We start from the raw sequence: 17,792 nt of genomic DNA, 5'->3' as shown, positions 1-17,792 counted from the left end.
CAACATAAACACAGCATAAGGCAGTGATGTCAAATATCCAGCTCTTCCACATAACAGACTTTCATTATAACCAATCAATGGGTGTTGTTTAGTCCAGTGATTCTCAACTGGTGGGTCCTGACTGTCACGATTTTCGTAAGGGTTTGACCAAAATGCAGTGGGAATATGTATACTTATCTTCTTTTTATTTTGAAGAAGGAGAAAAATAAATACGTATACAAAAAAAGAACAAAACGAAACAGTCCTGTCAGGTGCATAAACACTAAACAAGGAACAACTACCCACAAAAAACCCATAGAAAACACACCCCTCTTAAAAAGGACCTTCAATTAGAAGCAACGAGGAGCAGCTGCTTCCAATTGAAGGTCAACCCCATTAACTAAAAATAGAAATAGAAAGACTAGAACGAACATAGAAATATACTAACATAGAACATAGAACATTAACCACAAACCCCGAAACACATAAAACAAACACCCCTCTTACATAAGAACATAGCCCAACAAACCCCGAAACACTCTAAACAAACACCCCCTGCCACGTCCTGACCAAACTACAATAACAAATAACCCCTTTACTGGTCAGGACGTGACACTGACCCAAATTTGTGTCACGGGAGATTGGGTTGTGGGTGTCTGAGTGGGTTGCGGGTGGTTTTTTTAAATGAAGAAATTCTCCAGACTGAACTTAAACAACTTAAACCAGATAGAAAGGCTGTAGAAATTATAATGAACTTACATTTGTAAATAATTTAATCTTCTAACCTAACTTTTCTTCAATCACAGTATTATCAATATATAGACTAGCAGCACTATTTTAGTTGATTTTATGGTCTCAAGCCAGTGAGTTTATTAACATTCTTCATCAAGAATTTGTGCAAAATGTAATTAATGACAATGAAAGAGGTGGGAATATTGTTCTCTTGTCATATAATTGCTACATTTACCTTTAATATAGCATAAAAAAAAGTTCTAGATTATATATTGCTGATTCTTTTTCGCGATGCAAATAATGGGTCGCAATTGAGACAACCTGGTTCAATTTGGGTTCCGAGGCAAAATCAGTTGAGAACCCCTGGTTAAGTCTGTATGTCTGCTACAGGAGACACAGTGAGCGTCCTCTCAGGAGAGCAGTATTACATCATATGGTCTCTGTCCACCGCGTCACCAGACTTAATATCTACATATTTCACCAAAATGACACAATAACACGGCATGGCAGTATCAATAACATTATCATACACAGGCTCAGTGAACCTGCACAGGACATTGATAGATTGATATGAGGGAACAGTGAGCATACTGGTAACTGCCAAAATAAAGGAAACACTTGAGTAAATGAGGGTTCTGGGCTGGTGGCTCTGTTATGCTGTGGAGGTGCATTTTCCTGGCATGGTTTAGGTCCACTCAATCCCATAGAGGGCAAGGTAAACACCAATAAATACCCAGCCTTTCTGAGTGATCACCTTCAACCTACGGTGAATCATTTCTATCCTGATGGGAGTGGTCTCTTCCAGCATGACAGAACCCACTTCCATTTGAACACTTACGGGAGGTTCTGGAGATGTGCCTGAGTTTATCTCCACCATCAGCAAAACACCAAATTATGGAATTTTTCATGGAAGAATGGTGTCACCTCCAGACACTTGTAGAATCTATGCCAAGGTTCATTGAAACTGTTCTGGCTTGAGGTGACCCAATGCCTTGTTAAGACACTTTATGTTGGTGTTTCCTTTATTTTGGCAGTTCCCTTTATATCACAGTGTGAAAGCAGTGTCACCAAGACAGAGTGCTTTGTGTTGTATTTTCCTGGACTGAACAGTCTGTTCTTGTACTGATATATGTAACTCTGGTTCTTTGACTGGCCAGACTGTTTCTGTCAGGCACTAGAATTGTCATAGTTTAACACAATGGGTACAAATACAACAATTTGTTTTGAAGATGGAAAACAGTCTTGTAATCAACTCAATTCAAATCAAATTGTATTTGTCATGTGTCGAATACAACCTTACAGTGAAATGCTTACTTACAAGCCCTTAACCAACAATAAAGTGTTAAGAAAGTATTTACTCAAATAAACTGAAGTAAAAAATGTAGAAATAAAACAATAAAGACAAATAAAAAAAAGAAATAAAAAAAGAAATAATAATTAAAGAGCAACAATAAAATAACAGTAGAGCGGCTTTATACAGAGGGTACCGGTACAGAGTCAATACGTGAGGGCACAGGTTAGTTGAAATAATTGAGGTAGTATGTACATGTAGGTAGAGGTCAATACAAATAGTCCGGATAGCCATTTGATTAGCTGTTCAGCAGTCTTATGGCTTGGGGGTAGAAGCTGTTAAGAAGCCTTTTGGACCTAGACTTGGCGCTCTGGTACCACTTGCCTTGCTGTAGCAGAGAAAACAGTCTATGACTAGGGTGGCTGGAGTCTTAGGCCATTTTTAGGTCTTTCCTCTGACACCGCCTGGCATAGAGGTTCTGGATGGAAGGAAGCTTAGCCCCAGTGATGTGCTGGGCCGTACGCACTATCCACTGTAATGCCTTGCGGTCTGAGGCCGAGAAGTTGCCATACCAGGCGGTGATGCAACCAGTCAGAATGCTGTTGATGGTGCAGCTGTAGAACTTTTTGAGGATCTGAGGACCCATGCCAAATCTTTTCAGTCTCCTGAGGGAGAATAGGCGTTATTGTGCCCTCTTCACGACTGTCTTGGTGTGTTTGGCCCATGATAGTTCGTTGGTGATGTGGACACCAAGGAACTTGAAGCTCTCAACATGCTCAACTACAGCCCTGTCGATGAGAATGCTCAGCCCTCCTTTTCCTGTAGTCTACGATCATCTCCTTTGTCTTAATGTTATGAGATATAGGCTACGTGTGTACAGGAATGTAAAATCATAACGGTCCTAATATACAGTACCAGTCAAAAGTTTGGATAAAAGTTTGCATTTTTGCTATTTTCTACATTGTAGAATAATAGTGAAGACATCAAAACTATGAAATAACACATATGGAATCAAGCAGTAACCAAAAAAAAATGAAAAAATCTATTTTAGATTTTAGATTCTTCAAAGTAGCCACCCTTTGCCTTGATGACAGCTTTGCACACTCTTGACATTTTCTCAACCAGCTTCATCTGGAATGCTTTTCCAACAGTCTTAAAGGAGTTTGCCGAGCACGGTCCTACTCATCCCAAACCATCTCAACTGGGTTGAGGTCGGGTGATTGTGGAGGCCAGGTCATCTGATGCAGCACTCCATCACTCTCCTTCTTGGTCAAATAGCCCTTACACAGCCTGGTGGTGTGTTGGGTCATTGTCCCACTAAGCGCAAACCAGATGCGAATGCGTATCGCTGCAGAAATCTGTGGTAGCCATGCTAGTTAAGTCTGCCTTGAATTCTAAATAGATCACTGACAGTGTCACCTCCATACTTCACGGTTGGAACCACACATGCGGAGATCATTCGTTCACCTACTCTGCGTCTCACAAAGACACAGCCGTTGGAATCAAAAATCTAAAGTTTGGAGTCATCAGACCCAAGGACAGATTTCCACCGGTCTAATGTCTATTGCTCATGTTTCTTGGCCCAAACAAGTCTCTTCTTCTTATTGGTGTCCTTTAGTAGTGGTTTCTTTGCAGCAATTCGACCATGAAGGCCTGATTCACGCAGTCTATTTTGAACAGTTGATGTTCAGATGTGTCTGTTACTTGAACTCTGTGAAGCATTTATTTGGGCTGCAATCTGAGGTGCAGTTAACTCTAATGAACTGCAGCAGAGGTAACTCTGGGTCTTCCTTTCCTGTGGCGGTCCTCATGAGAGCCAGTTTCATCATAGCGCTTGATGGTTTTTGTGACTGCACTTGAAGAAACTTTAAAAGTTGTTGACATTTTTTCCAGATTGACTAACCTTCATATCTTAAAGTAATGATGGACTGTCGTTTCTCTTTGCTTATTTGAGCTGTTCTTACCATAATATGGACTTTTACCAAACAGGGCTATCCTCTGTATACCACCCCTACCTTGTCACAACACAACTGATTGGCTCAAACACATTAAGAAGGAAAGAAATTCAACAAATTAACTTTTACCAAGGCACAGCTGTTAATTTAAATTCATTCCAGGTGACTGATTATGATTATAGTACAAATAGTACAAATAAAATAGTACAAAATAATACAAATAAATTAAAAAAACTGAATGAGTAGGTGTGTCCAAACTTTTGACTGGTACTGTATGTGTAGGAGGCATAATTAAGAGGCCTAGTTCTGGAACATATTTCAAATCAAAGAACAACTGACACAGAATGACTACATATGGAGGTAACCTGGGCTAACACTAAAAACACAGATGCCGGTGCCATAAGAATAAAATTCTCCAAGGGCTTCATTACCCAGGTTACACTGATATAAGTGTTATGTTATGTTCTGTGATAGTACTAATCAGGCATATTGTATTTCTCTAGGAAGGACACTCTGGCCTTGTGACATTACAATACCCAGTCATCTAAAACAATCTGAAAACTGAATGAATAGGCCTACTACAAGTGAAGTAAAATATGAAAAGACGGTAAAACAGGGTCCCCTTCAAAATAATAATCCCCATGAGACTATGTAAATCTTTATAGATTTGTGTAAAACAGATGTTGTGTAAGTCACCAAGTTTTGACTGTCTCCAGAGGTACGGGCTGGAGGACAGGCTGGTGAGTGTGTTTGGACTGTCTCCAGAGGTACGGGCTGGAGGACAGGCTGGTGAGTGTGTTTGGACTGTCTCCAGAGGTACGGACTGGAGGACAGGCTGGTGAGTGTGTTTGGAATGTTGCCAGAGTTACAGGCTGGAGTACAGGCTGGTGAGTGTGTTTTGACATTGCCAGAGGAACGGATCGGAGGACAGGCTGGTGAGTGTTTTGACTGTTGCCAGAGGTACAGGTTGGAGGACAGGCTGGTGAATGTGTTTTGACTGTCTCCAGAGGTACGGGCTGGAGGACAGGCTGGTGAGTGTGTTTTGACTGTCTCCTGAGGTACGGACTGGAGGACAGGCTGTTGAGTGTGTTTTGACTGTCTCCAGAGGTACGGACTGGAGGACAGGCTGGTGAGTGTGTTTTGACTGTCTCCTGAGGTACGGACTGGAGGACAGGCTGTTGAGTGTGTTTTGACTGTGTCCAGAGGTACGGACTGGAGGACAGGCTGGTGAGAGTGTTTTGACTATTGATAGAGGTACGGGCTGGAGGACAGGCTGGGGGGTGTTTGACTCTTGTGCTGCTACCATGTTGTGCTGCTGCCATGTTGTGTTGCTACCTTGTGGTTGACATGTTGTGTTTCTACCATGCTGTGTTGTCATGTGTTGCTGCCATGCTGTGTTGTTGTCTTAGGTCTCTCTTTATGTAGTGTTGTGGTGTCTCTCTTGTCGTGATGTATGTTTTGTCCTACATTTTTATTTTTAATCCCAGCCCCCGTACCCTGCAGGAGGCCTTATGCCTTTTGGTAGGCCGTCATCATAAATAAGAATTTGTTCTTAACTGACTTTCTAGTTAAATAAAGGTTCAATAAATAAAAATAAATATAAAGGGCCCAACGTGGTAAAAAAATTGAAGTACCTAATCTGCTGTTCTATCGCTGCAATGATGTCTGAGGAAAAAAATACAGTGTTCGTTGTTTCCAGTAATTTCTTTGTTGTTGTAATAGCCCAAACTGACATGGCAGTTTGACCATTAAGGATTCCAGCTTTAATGTTGAGTGTCACACCCTGATCTGTTTCACCTGTCCTTGTGATTGTCTCCACCCCCTCCAGGTGTCGCTGATTTTCCCCAGTGTATTTATCCCTGTGTTTCCTGTCTCTCTGTGCCAGTTTGTGTTGTATGTTTTTACAAGTCAACCAGAGGTTTTCCTGTTCTCCTGCTTTTTGCTATTCTCATTTTTCTAGTCCTCCTGGTTTTGACCCTTGCCTGTTTCTGGACTTTGTACCTGCCTGCCTGACCATTCTGCCTGCCTTGACCATGAGCCTGTTTGACACTCTGTACCTCCTGGACTCTGATCTGGTTTTGACCTTTTTGCCTGTCCACGACCATTATTTTGCCTACCCCTTTGGATTATTAAACATTGTAAGACTCCAACCATCTGCCTCCTGTGTCTGCATCTGGGTCTCGCCTTGTGTCATGATAGTTGAGTAAGATAGCAAGAAAGTGTGAGCACATCATTTACTGTACTGAATACCGTCACAGTTCATAACATGACTAAATAAGGGAGTCGCTGAGTGAGTAAGGAGCACAGTGTGTGACAGTGCAGAATACTACAGTATGTGTGTGTCTAATCAAATGTATTTGTCACATGCGCTGAATACAACAGGTGTAGACCTTACGGTGAAATGCTTACTTACAAGCCCTTAACCAACAATGTAGTTTTAAGAAGAAAAAAAAGAGTTAAGAAAATATTTACTAAATAAACTAAAGTAAAAAATAAAATCGCAACAATAAAATAACAATAACAAGGCTATATACAGGGGGTACCGGTACCGAGTCAATGTGGAGGCTATATACATGGGGTACCGGTACCGAGTAAATGTGGAGGCTATATACAGGGGGTACCGGTACCGAGTCAATGTGGAGGCTATATACAGGGGGTACCGGTACCGAATCAATGTGCGGGGATATAGGTTAGTCGAGGTAATTTGTACATGTAGGTTGGGGTAAAGTGACTCATCGATAATAAACAGTGAGTAGCATGGTTGAGTGTCTGTATACCATAGATACTGTACTATACTAAAAAGCCTGTAAAGCTTGTTGACAAGAACATGTCTTACACAAATCATATATCAACATGTGCATTTATGTCAATGTGTGCCTGCCTGCTGTGTGTGTGCATGCGTGTGTGTTTGTCACATGACCGGAAATATGATTTCTGATGTATAATGGAGTCCTTCTGTTTCTCATCCTATTATCTGTCCATCTGATTCTCTGTCTCTCTATTCCTCATTTCATCTTTCTGCAAGTGCTGGATTTTCACCCACAGTGGCCAATCCACCATTCATTCTGATCTTAACTCCAACCCTCCAATGTCCACAGACTAACACTTCTTTCCCAGTATAATACCGTTTTGCTATTTCCTTTTGCAATACATCCCTCCATTTTACTGTGATGTCTTAAAAGGGTCTTGAACCTCCCTATTTGTAACATTTCTCATTCCCATCAGTGCTGTTAGTCAATATACACTACATATACAAAGTATGTGGACACCCCTTCAAATTAGTATATTTGGCTATTTTAGCCACACTCGTTGCTGACAGATGTATAAAATCGAGCACACCGCCATGGAATCTCCATAGACAAACATTGGCAGTAGAATGGCCTTGAAGAGCTCAGTGACATTCAACGTGGCACCGTCATAAGATGCCACCTTTCCAAAAGTCAGTTTGTCAAATTTCTGCCCTACTAGAGCTATCAACTGTAAGTGCTGTTATTGTGAAGTGGAAACGTCTAGGAGCAACAAGGGCTCAGCCGTGAAGTAGTAGGCCACACAAGCTTACAGAACGGGACCGCTGAGTGCTGAAGCTCCTAGCGTGTAAAAATTGTCTGTCCTCGGTTGCAACACTCACTACCAAGTTCCAAACTGCCTCTGGAAGCAACGTCAGCACAATAACTGATCGTTGGGAGCTTCATGAAATGGGTTTCCATGGCGGAGCAGCCGCACACGCTTAAGATCACCATGCGCAATGCCAAGTGTCGGCTGGAGTGGTGTAAAGCTCGCAGCCATTGGACTCTGGAGCAGTGGAAACACGTTCTCTGGAGAGATGAATCATGCTTCACCATCTGCCAGTCCAACGGATTAATCTGGGTTTGGCGCATGCCAGGAGAATGCTACCTGCCAGAATGCATAATGCCAAATGTAAAAGTTTGGTGGAGGAGGAATAATGGTCTGGGGCTGTTTTTCATGGTTCGAGCTAGGCCCCTTAGTTCTAGAGAAGGGAAATCTTAATACTACAGCATACAATGACTTTCTAGATGATTCTGTGTTTCCAACTTTGTGGCAACAGTTTGGGGAAGGCCCTTTCCTGTTTCAGCATTTCACATCAACGGTTGGTAGGAAAGTCTCATTGCCTAACAGCCACAAAGAGGAGAAAGACAATCAACAGTGTGCAACCTGTTTCAAAAGACAAGCCATGTTGTAGATAGACAACCATATGAAGAAGCATCTGGTAACAATAAGCATCCAATCCATCTGTAATTTTAGAGTGGTTTAAGAGCGTAATCATGACTAGGTTAGCAGTGTTGTTAGGGGCACTTTTTGTAAGTGATAGAGAATAAGGAAAGCCTCGTGTTGCTAAGTCAATGTATGGAGATCTGAGGTCACAGGGTTCATCATGGGGGGTCTGATGGCCAATCTAGGCCTAATGGATAATCTCCACATAGCTACTGTTTACAAGGGCTTATAACTCTATCCCTCTGTCACACTATTACTATTGCTATTGTAACAGTGTAGGTTCCGTCCCTCTCTTCGCCCCAACCTGGGCTCGAACCAGGGACCCTTGCACACATCAACAACTGACACCCCACGAAGCATCGTTACCCATCGCGCCACAAAAGCCGCGGCTCTTGCAACGCAAGGGGCAACCCTACTTCAAGTCTCAGAGCGGGTGACGTCACCGATTGAAACGCTATTAGCGCGCACCACCGCTAACTAACTAGCCATTTCACATCGGTTACACTCACCCCCCCTTTGACCTCCTCCTTTTCCGCAGCAACCAACGATCCGGGTCAACAGCATCAATGTAACAGTGTAGGTTCCGTCCCTCTCTTCGCCCCAACCTGGGCTCGAACCAGGGACCCTTGCACACATCAACAACTGACACCCACGAAGCATCGTTACCCATCGCGCCACAAAAGCCACGGCTCTTGCAACGCAAGGGGCAACCCTACTTCAAGTCTCAGAGCGGGTGACGTCACCGATTGAAACGCTATTAGCGCGCACCACCGCTAACTAACTAGCCATTTCACATCGGTTACACTATTGCTATTGCTCCCTCTATCATATGGCTCTTTCTACTCCTTTCTCTCACCTCACACATCATTTGCTTTACCCACCTCCCTTATTACATATCACTCTCTCTTCCCTCATTCTGTCTGTCTCTCCTAGTCCTACATGCAGGTACAAGCCAGAGAATAAAACAGACCCGCTCAAGTTCAGACACGCCACCTGTATCTGTAGCATCCGCCAATCCCCTTTCTCCTTCTCTATCCCCATCTCTCTCTTTCCTCTCTTTCCTCTCTCCTCTCACACTTCCCTTCCACCCCAGCCCCTGTTCTTCTACATGCCAGAGAGGAAAAGTAGTGTTCACCCATCTCCTTCTCATAAATACCATTCTCTGACTGACTCATTAAAGGTAGGGAGACAAAGACAGGGAGGGAAAAGCACAATGCTCTACTCTTCCTCAGGAAACAGTGCTGGTGGATGAGGATTGTTTATGAAATAGTCACCAGAGATAAATTCATGTATAATGTACAAAGAGGTGGAGGAGAAGAGTAGTAGTAGAAATACTGTTGCACAACTGGTGTGATGGTTGGAGTAACTAATGTGGTTCAAATGGTGATGTAATTCAATTGCATTGTTATGTTGTGGAAGGAAACATTAAAAACTTTAATTGCAACAACAACAAAAAGAAGCAACATGAATAAATGAATAAAGTCATATGATGTGGTCAGTAACTCTGTGAGAAGACCAGTACTCGACTTGGGCAGTAGCTCACCAGAGCTGAGTACCAGCACCTCAAAATTAATACTGCTTGAGTTCCTGCACCTTTTATAGAATATTAGCTCAAAAGTATTGTGGAGTTCCTGCACCTAAATATAAATAGTATCAGCACCTATTTCAGTTCAAGTCAAGCACTGGAGAATAGTAGATGTGAGAAGATGTGAGAAAAGAGAAGATGACAGACCTAATGTGTTGCTTACCTTCCCATCTTCCATATTCTCCATCTTGAATTATGTTTCACTGTCTGACTTCCTCAGGAAAGATCAAATAACTCCAAGTTAAATACTTTGTTTGAGTTTCTCCTTCCAAAACTAGGCTCTCATTTGCAAGGTAAACAATGTAGGCAGTCCAAACAGCAGTTTGCAGAGGAACCACCTGTAGAGAAAAATAAAAACAGAAGCATTTTAATACATTAGAAGTGACGAACTAAAACAGCTGAAACACATCAAGCCTAGCAGCTGCATAGACAGCAGAGTATATTTTACCTGTGGATGCACAAATTCAACCTCTACTGTACAGTAGACTATCTGGTTTGAGCAGCAAAAGACATGATGATAAAAACCCTCCCTCTTCTTCTTCCTTCCTCCCTCATCTCACCATCAGTTTCAACTCTAATTTTCAAATGAGAAAGAAATCAACGTTTCCCTAGATTGATATTGACATTATGATGTATTTTAGAAAGTGGTGATGATACAGGTTTTATTTTCATGCATACATTACGTTTCATCCTATTCTATTCTATACCCCGCTAATTCTGACAGAGCATCCTCCTGTTAACTACTATTTACTAAAGTCTATAAATAAATCTATGTCTATAAACACATCCCTTCTCATTCTAAATGAACAAATACAAATGTTGGCTAACTTCACAATTGTAAAATGATACAGGCTATTTTACCGTAATTCCTGTTTGGTGCCAAATAGGTTATCGTATCCCCCTTTAGTCCGAACTGAACTGTATGCTAAGAAGAATGTTCAGCACTTGCTCCCCTCCCTCTCTCGTCGCCGATTTATATACGATAGTGGCACAAGTCTGTCCGCACGTTCCCTAGCTTTGCCGACATCCTACGCGCCTGGTCATCTCTGGTCATGCTTGCTCCTACAAGTAAAAGCGCATGTAGTTTTTTCAAATTATTGCGCACGTGGGGCATTTAAGCCCTGAACAGCACCTAGCAGGCAGTCTGATCCTGTCTGAGAGAACATTCGAGGAGAGTGTAGGCTGGTTGGGAGTTGTAACACTGCTCATTCTCTCAAAATGTCGGCGCCTGTAGAAGACACGTTTTCGAGTTGAGCAGGATGATTATGAGATGGAGTTACATCGGGATGCCACTAGGACAGGGACACGGAAAGGTGGGATTTCGAATGAGGAATGGAGGAGGAAAATGAGGAAGAAGAAGTCGAAGAGAATGAGGAAAGCAGAGGCTGAATTGGAATTTGATAAAGATGGTTTCTTCCTAGGTTCTGGCCTTTCTAGGGAGTTTTTCCTAGCCACCGTGCTTCTACACCTGCATTGCTTGCTGTTTGGGGTTTTAGGCTGGGTTTCTGTACAGCACTTTGTGACATTAGCTGATGTAAGAAGGGCTTTATAAATACATTTGATTTGATTTGAAATGGAAGTGAATGAGGGAGATTTAAGTGAGGTGGGAGGTATGGTGAGGATCTCGGAACCTGAGCCTTGCATTGATGGACATGGTTATGATATAGATGAGTTTTGCCCAGTTTTTCTCACGCTGGTGCTGCAGATGGATATATCCTCCAATACAGGACTATTAAAGGCCCAGTGCACAAATTTTGTGGACCAAAAAAAAGTTACATGCCTGTGAGTAGTAGATCTGTGCCAGCACAGAGGAATAGGCCAAGGAGTGATATATGCTTCCGTAAGGTGGGCTTCTTAGCGTTCATAGCAATGGTTATCAACTGTACCTCAGAAATGGAATGTCAGTCACAGAAAATACATGTTGTGTTGGCAGCTGCAGTACTTGTGTGTACGAGATTTGACTTCTGAAGAGTTAGAGAGTGTGTTGAGAGGTGGTGTCCTGTCCTCCCAGACCGTTGGCATGGTGCAGGAGCAGATAGGGTCAAAGTAGTGGAATTGGGATTGGGTAGTCAAAAGGGTGTATTATTATAAAAATGTTGGTATATATCTTTGGGGTATCACAAAGTATAATGGATTTATACTATACTCAAGTTGGGGGCATTAATGCAACATGTTAGATGCCTACCGCCGTTAAACCCCACCGAAGAAGACGAAGAAGAAGACATGCAGCACTGTCTCACAGGCTGCATGCCGCCCCCAAGACCAGAACCAATCGCATGCAGGGAACAATGAGTCATCAAAGCCACATTCAAACAGAGCCAGAAAGCTGAAGCCTAGAGGAAAAAAGGTAATATAGCTAGCATCTTTCAAAATGAAGGCAACTTTATACTGATATATCACTGATATATCAGACTGGTTTGTTGTAGATTAGCAATCTTTTTGTGTTTATTAGCTAGCTTGCTAGTAGGGCTGCTTAGCAAGCTCACTTAGCTAGGTAGTCTTGTTAGCTAGCTAGCAAGCTAGATAGTTATCTATGCTGGTTGTTAGCTTGTATAACTGATATGTGTATAATTATAAGGGACACATTGTGTTTTGTGGATAATATAAAAATGTACAGTGCGCCATTCCTGACAGGCTGATCAGATTAGCTTTCTGCCTCAGAGCTTGATCAGATTCAATAGCAGCCTCAGAGGCTGATAAGTCAGGAAGCTGTCTTGTAGGCTGTTTCATGAGCAATTCTCCTTGCAGGCATATTAGTGGTCAAGGTGCCTTATAGGCTGATGCATATGATCCAGTGGGTGAGCTCTACTCCTACCAGGCTGATCAGATTCAATAGCAACCTCAGAGACTCAGTCAGGATGCTGCCTTTAAATTGGTTTCATGAGCACATTTTTTTGTCTACAGTATCAATATGAATCAGGTCAAGAATGCTACCTGACCTTAATTGTAGTCATTCTTCAATCAATGATTGGGTGCACTACTTTGTTTCACAACATTTTTTGTCTTATAGATGTGTGATGTTTGACAGTGACATGAAAGGAATAAAGACAAATCAGTTGTCCCACAGTCTGCAGTGTTACTTTTCTGGTTCCATGTGCTAATGAAAGTATCTGACAGCCTCCTTTCAAAATTCAGTGCCTCAATGATTAATTGACATATCTACATATGAACATGCTTGCCAGGCTGATTGGTTTACATAGGACTACGGGGATTGCAAGTTGGAAGCAATTGGAATGGTCATTTAGTCCAAAGAAAGGTAGGAATAACAAGAAAAAGTAAGAAGGGTCTAAAATAACAGAAAAGTAATTTTCTTTCTCAGGCAGTACATCATTGGCTAATAAGACAAGATGGAGGAAATCTAGTGATTCATCAACAAGGAATGCTGTGATAAGAGGAATGGTGTCTCTGAAGCATTGCAGTACAGTAAGTTACGCATCTGATATTGTGTAACATAATATTGTTTCAACTTAATGGTGCACTCCTTAGTCCTAATGGAAACATAAAAGGTAGCCCTGCCACATAATGCTGAAGAGTGACGTAGGAGAAATGTTTACTCTCTCAAATTCATAGTCATTGTACCCTCTCATGACCATGCTGAACTCACGAGCTTCCATTCTGGTTCACTTGTGGATTCAAACTGTAGGCAGAACAGTGGAAGCTCTGGAGATTTCAGGATGGTCTCACGATGCTATAGTCTCCCCCCCCCCCCATATTTCGGTTTTAAAGCAAGTTTGCTGCACATCTACAGATTTTGCCATGGGGCAAAGAGAAAGGTTTTGCAATTTTATAACTCATTTCCTGCAATTCTACTCATTTTGCTATGGGAGGAACATTTGCGGTTTTACAGCTAATTACCTAAATTCTAGACAAAATTGCATAGGATGAAGAGAAATGTCATGCAGTTTTTTTATTTAATATCAGAGTGAGACTAACAAAATCAATGGAGGCCCCCCGGGTGGTAATTCAACCTTGTTAACAAGTTTAGATAGCTGGCCGCTAAACTACAGTCGGGGCCAAAAGTTTGGAGAATGACACAAATATGAATTTTCACAAAGTCTGCTGCCTCAGTTTCTATGATGGCAATTTGCATATACTCCAGAATGTTATGAAGAGTGATCAGATGAATTTCAATTAATTGCAAAGTCCCTCTTTGCCATGCAAATGAACGGAATCCCCCAAAAACATTTCCACTGCATTTCAGCCCTGCCACAAAAGGACCAGCTGACATCATGTCAGTGATTCTCTCGTTAACACAGGTGTGAGTGTTGATGAGGACAAGGCTGGAGATCACTCTGTCATGCTGATTGAGTTCGAATAACAGACTGGAAGCTTCAAAAGGAGGGTGGTGCTTGGAATCATTGTTCTTCCTCTGTCAACCATGATTACCTGCGAAACACGTGCCATCATCATTGCTTTGCAAAGAAGCCACTTCTCTCCAGGAAAAAGATCAGGGACAGACTGATATTCTGCAAAAGGTACAGGGATTGGACTGGTGAGGACTGGGGTAAAGTCATTTTCTCTGATGAACCCCTTTCCAATTGTTTGGGGCATCTGGAAAAAACTTTGTCCGTAGAAGACAAGGTGAGCGCTACCATCAGTCCTGTGTCATGCCAACAGTAAAGCATCCTGAGACCATTCATGTGTGGGGTTGCTTCTCAGCTAAGGGAGTGGGCTCACTCACAATTTTGCCTAAGAACACAGCCATGAATAAAGAATGGCACCAACACATCCTCCGAGAGCAACTTCTCCCAACCATCCAGGAACAGTTTGGTGACGAACAATTCCTTTTCCAGCATGATGGAGCACCTTGCCATAAGGCAACAGTGATAAATAAGTGGCTCGGGGAACAAAACATCGATATTTTGGGTCCATGGCCAGGAAACTCCCCAGACCTTAATCCCATTGAGAACTTGTGGTCAATCCTCAAGAGGCGGGTGGACAAACAAAACCCATAAATTCTGACAAACTCCAAGCATTGATTATGCAAGAATGGGCTGCCATCAGTCAAGATGTGTCCCAGAAGTTAATTGACAGCATGCCAGGGCAGATTGCAGAGGTCTTGGAAAAAGAAGGGTCGACACTGCAAATATTGACTCTTTGCATCAACTTCATGTAATTGTCAATAAAAGCCTTTGACACGTATGAAATGCTTGTAATTATACTTCAGTATTCCATAGTAACATCTGACAAAAATATCTAGACACTGAAGCAGCAAACTTTGTGAAAATTAATATTTGTGTAATTCTCAAAACTTTTGGCCCCAACTGTAACTTAACGATCTAAAAAATGTTAGCTGACATGGGCTATTAACTGAATATCAGTGACTGACATAATGAGAAAACGGCTGATGAACAAACAAATGTCGAAATTGCACGTTGTGTATTCTACTACTCTAACTCGCAACAGTAAGTTGAGATCAGAGGCAGTAGGGATGACCAGGGTTGTTCAATTGATAAGTGTGTGAATTGGACCATTTTCCTGTTCTGCTAACCATTCAAAATGTAACGAGTACTTTTGGGTGTCAGGGAAAATGTATGGAGTAAAAAGTCCATTGTTTTATTTACGAATGTAGTGAAGTAAACGTAAACATTTATTTTTCCAAAATATAACTAGTAACGTACATATACCCCCCAAAAATGCCTTAAGTAGGACTTTAAAGTAGAGGTCGGCCGATTTAATTAGGGGCAATTTCAAGTTTTCATAACAATCGGTAATCGGCATTTTTGGACACCGATCATGGCCGATTACATTTCACTAAAAGGAGGAGACAGTGGCAGGCTGACTACCTGTTATGCGAGTGCAGCAAGGAGCCAAGGTAAGGTGCTTGCTAGCATTAAACGTATCTTATAAAAAACAATCAATCTTAACATAATCACTAGTTAACTACACATAGTTGATGATATTACTAGTTTATCTAGCTTGTCATGCGTTGCATATAATCGATGCGGTGCAGGTTAATTTATCATTGAATCATAGCCTACTTTGCCAAACAGGTGATTTAACAACCGCATTCGCAAAAAAACACTGTCGTTGCACCAATGTGTACCTAACCATAAACATCAATGCCTTTCTTAAAATCAATACACAAGTATATCTTTTTTAAACCTGAATATTTAGTTAATATTGCCGGCTAACATGAATTTCTTTTAACTAGGGAAATTGTGTCACTTCTCTTGTGTTCTGTGCAACAGAGTCAGGGTATATGCAGCAGTTTGGGCCGCCTGGCTCGTTGCGAACTGTGTGAAGACTATTTCTTCCTAACAAAGACAGTCAACTTCGCCAAACGGGGGATGATTTAACAAAAGCGCATTTGCGGAAAAAAGCACAATCGTTACCTAACCATAAACATCAATGCCTTTCTTAACATCAATACACAGAAGTATATTTTTTAAAACCTGCATATTTAGTTAAAAGAAATTCAGGTTTGCAGGCAATTTTAAACTGGGGAAATTGTGTCACTTCTCTTGCGTTCATTGCACGCAGAGTCAGAGTATATGCAGCAGTTTGGGCCCCTGGCTCGTTGCGAACTAATTTGGCAGAATTTCACGTAATTATGACATAACATTGAAGGTTGTGCAATGTAACAGCAATATTTAGACTTATGGATGCCACCCGTTAGATAAAATATGGAACGGTTCCGTATTTCACTAAAAGAAGAAACGTTTTGTTTTCAAAATTATTTGACCATATTAATGACCTAAGGCTCGTATTTCTGTGTGTTATTATATTATAATTAAGTCTATGATTTGATAGAGCAGTCTGACTGAGCTGTGGTAGGCAGCAGCAGGCTCATAAGCATTCATTCAAACAGCACTTTACTGCATTTGCCAGCAGCTCTTCGCAATGTTTCAAGCTGTTTATGACTTCAAGCCTATCAACTCCCAAGATTAGGCTGGCAATACTAAAGTACCTATTAGAACATCCAATAGTCAAAGGTATATGAAATACAAATGGTATAGAGAGAAATAGTCCTATAATAACTACAACCTAAAACTTATTACCTGGGAATATTGAAGACTCATGTTAAAAGGAACCACCAGCTTTCATATGTTCTCATGTTCTGAGCAAGGCACTTAAATGTTAGCTTTTTTACATGGCACATATTGCACTTTTACTTTCTTCTCCAACACTTTGTTTTTGCATTATTTAAACCAAATTGAACATGTTTCATTATTTATTTGAGACTAAATAGATTTTATTGATGTATTATATTAATTTAAAATAAGTGTTCATTGTTCATTCAGTATTTTTGTAAATGTCATTATTACAAATATATATATATATATATATATATATATATAAAAATTGTCCGATTAATCGGTTTCGACTTTTTTTGGTCCTCCAATAATCGGTATCGGTATCTGCGTTGAAAACTCGTAATCTGTCGACCTCTACTTTAAAGTATACGAAACATTAAGAACACCTGCTCTTTCCATGACATATACAGACCAGGTGAACACAGGTAAAAGCTATGATCCCTTATTGATGTCACTTGTTAAATCCACTTCAATCAGTGTAGATGTGTGTGTGTGTGTGTGTGTGTGTGTGTGTGTGTGTGTGTGTGTGTGTGTGTGTGTGTGTGTGTGTGTGTGTGTGTGTGTGTGTGTGTGTGTGTGTGTGGGGGGGGTGTAGGTTGTCTCTGTATGAGTGGAAGGTCCTGTGGAAGGCCCAGGGGCTGAGTCACAGCAAGGTGCCCTCCTATCCCCTAACACCACTTACTGTATGTCTGTTGTGCTTCTCTCCAGGATTATGTCCCAAACCCAGACCATCCTGCGGACTTCCTGCCTTAGCTGTGGGGACTTGAGTTCTCTTACCAAGACAACAAAGGATTCCCCCTGTTTACATTTGCCTCCTGGTGAAATGAGTTACACGTTAACTCTTATTTAAGCACTGCTGTTTGTTGTTTTGCTATTATATTCCAACACACAGGTTCTCCTCCCGGCGTGTGTTCTGATAGAAGCACTGTGGAGTCAATGTTCAATTAGACCAGTGACAATAAATGCACTGTTGAAGATGA

General features: G+C 41.5%; 1 protein-coding gene and 1 long non-coding RNA gene across 5 annotated transcripts in view; one reads left to right on the top strand and one right to left on the bottom strand.

Moving 5' to 3' along the window:
• The window catches only part of gtr3 (Solute carrier family 2, facilitated glucose transporter member 3), a 23,139-nt gene extending 12,118 nt beyond the window's left edge, over window positions 1–11,021 (bottom strand). For 2 of the 4 annotated variants that reach the window (XM_014153326.2, XM_045696220.1), the window contains exons 1-2: window positions 10,224–10,365; window positions 9,939–10,113 (exon numbers count right to left, since the gene is read on the bottom strand). In XM_014153326.2, the coding sequence (XP_014008801.1) occupies window positions 9,939–9,962 (24 nt within the window). In that variant the 5' untranslated portion in view covers window positions 9,963–10,113; window positions 10,224–10,365. 4 annotated transcript variants of the gene reach the window in all.
• LOC106576853 (uncharacterized) lies at window positions 10,921–17,792 on the top strand. Its single transcript, XR_001322018.2, has 3 exons — window positions 10,921–12,122; window positions 13,095–13,198; window positions 17,521–17,792. It is a non-coding gene; the product is annotated as an uncharacterized lncRNA (long non-coding RNA).

The sequence above is a fragment of the Salmo salar genome, chromosome ssa02 (assembly GCF_905237065.1).
Source record: "Salmo salar chromosome ssa02, Ssal_v3.1, whole genome shotgun sequence".
Lineage (NCBI taxonomy): Eukaryota > Metazoa > Chordata > Actinopteri > Salmoniformes > Salmonidae > Salmo > Salmo salar.
Note: the sequence above shows the minus strand (reverse complement) of the source record. Positions and strands in the feature narration are given on the sequence as shown.